The sequence below is a fragment of the Austrofundulus limnaeus genome, unplaced genomic scaffold (assembly GCF_001266775.1).
Source record: "Austrofundulus limnaeus strain Quisiro unplaced genomic scaffold, Austrofundulus_limnaeus-1.0 Scaffold469, whole genome shotgun sequence".
Taxonomy (NCBI): Eukaryota; Metazoa; Chordata; class Actinopteri; order Cyprinodontiformes; family Rivulidae; genus Austrofundulus; species Austrofundulus limnaeus.
The window spans coordinates 318,265-320,056 of record NW_013952871.1 but is presented as its reverse complement, the minus strand read 5'-3'; the positions used below and the strand labels follow the sequence as shown (position 1 = coordinate 320,056).

Here is a 1,792-nt window from a genome sequence, read left to right as displayed (position 1 = left end):
ATATATATTTCAGTGAAAACATACAATTTGTCTTGTTTGATTAGAATGTTTTCATCTAACCATCATTTAATGTTCATAATTATCCAATCACAACTCCAATAGCTACGCATTTTTTCTCAACTGCTTCAAGCAYCTTAAGTGGCCAATTATGAGTAATACACTCTCAAGTGAGATATTCTTTAAGTTAATAATGCTGTTTTTAGTGACTCAGTTAAATGAGACTCTGAATTTTGTTAAATTTTGTTTGGCTTTTATGAWTGCTTCTCATCAAAGTTGCCAGGAAGGCAAAAAGCTCTGGGTCGCAACAAACATGTCTTCATTAATTTAATTATTCAGAACTATGTTTTACTTATATTATGTTTTCTTTGAATTCTGGTATGATAAACCTTAGATTTAAACAATGTAAACAAGCAACTTTTTTGTTTTTAAAAAGCCTCAAACTACAAACAGATTTGTCAAAACCCATCCCTGGTCTCAACTATCCTGATCTCACCGCTGGGCCTGGGTATGGACTGATGTCACATCCTTCCTTCCAAGAAAGATTCAGGCTTCTTATGAACTCCAGGTAGAAAGGATGAGTCCTGTTCAGCATAGAGAATCCAACAATGTTGGACTGATCATTCACCACATCACTCATCTGAAGCAGAGGGAAATCCTGGAAACACAGAGAAAAAAGAAAAAAAAAGAGTGGAGAAGAGGAAAAAAAGAACAAGATTTTGTCAGCGATTTCTTTAAAAAAAGTTGGCACTCCGTGACAAACAGAAGCAACTGACTGTTCAAGACAAGAGCAGGAAGAAAAACTGAAACGAGTGACAGATCAGACACAGAAAAGGAAGACAAAGATTGAAACAAACAAACGACCTGATTGGGGTTTTCTTATGCAGGCTGCACACCATTSGGTTTTAAAATTCAGAGCAGGGGGGGAGCACAGAAAAAAAAGATGGACATCAAAAGCTAAGAAATTTCAAAGAACTTCAAATAGTCCTTGAAGACAAGTTGGTGTCACGCCGAGCTTCACTGCTTAAACAAACTAGAATCAAACTGTTTGCTCTGCCCTCACAAGGTTTGTGTTGTGCAGCAGATGCTGACAGTGAAATGTTTAGCTCAAGTTGTGAGCAATCCAGAAGGCAGGCAGGTGAAGCAAACACTTCACCTGCTGAAAACAACTTCAGGAATGCAGGTTGTCAGCAGCCATTAGGTCGAATAGAAAACAAAATGATCTTTACTTGTAAATTGTCTCCTGCTTYATCCCTTTTAACAAGTGTTTCTAACCCTGGAGTTCATTTTTTTTTCACTCAAAGAGAAACTGATGGATGCTTTTAGTTTTGTATTTGATGACTCACACTATTATTATCTATCACTTTAAATTTTGCCTGACTCTGATTTAAACTCAACAGAATCTAGATTACACAATGCATCTGTGCAAAACAAACACCAGAGTACAGAAATGTTTTTTTTTTAATTCTACAAACCTAAGTTTTATTATTCTTAAAAGTGGAGGAGGATTTTTGTGTTTTTGTATATTTATTTGTCTGTCCCAATTGCAAAACCTTTAATGAATAGCAATAAATTTCAATGCAAMTTTGTGGATTTACTAATCGTATTGACATGACAATTATAATGATATGGCCACCACAGCTGATAAAGCTGAGAAAACACAAAATGAAATGAGAAGATAATGTTAATATTTCTTTTCTATGTCACATATTAAAAAATAAACACTCACCGGCCACTTTATTAGGTACACCTGTCCAACTGCTTGTTAACACTTAATTTCTAATCAGCCAATCAC

The 1,792-nt window shown here is 35.3% G+C and overlaps 1 protein-coding gene across 1 annotated transcript in view; it reads right to left on the bottom strand.

The window, feature by feature from the left end:
- The window catches only part of LOC106529821 (glutamate receptor ionotropic, kainate 5), a gene marked incomplete at its 5' end in the record, with an annotated part of 59,723 nt that extends 59,068 nt beyond the window's left edge, over positions 1 to 655 (bottom strand). The window contains 1 exon segment of the mRNA XM_014025333.1: positions 494 to 655. Coding sequence (XP_013880787.1) covers positions 494 to 655 — 162 coding nt within the window.
- Between the last annotated feature and the right edge of the window lie 1,137 nt (positions 656 to 1,792).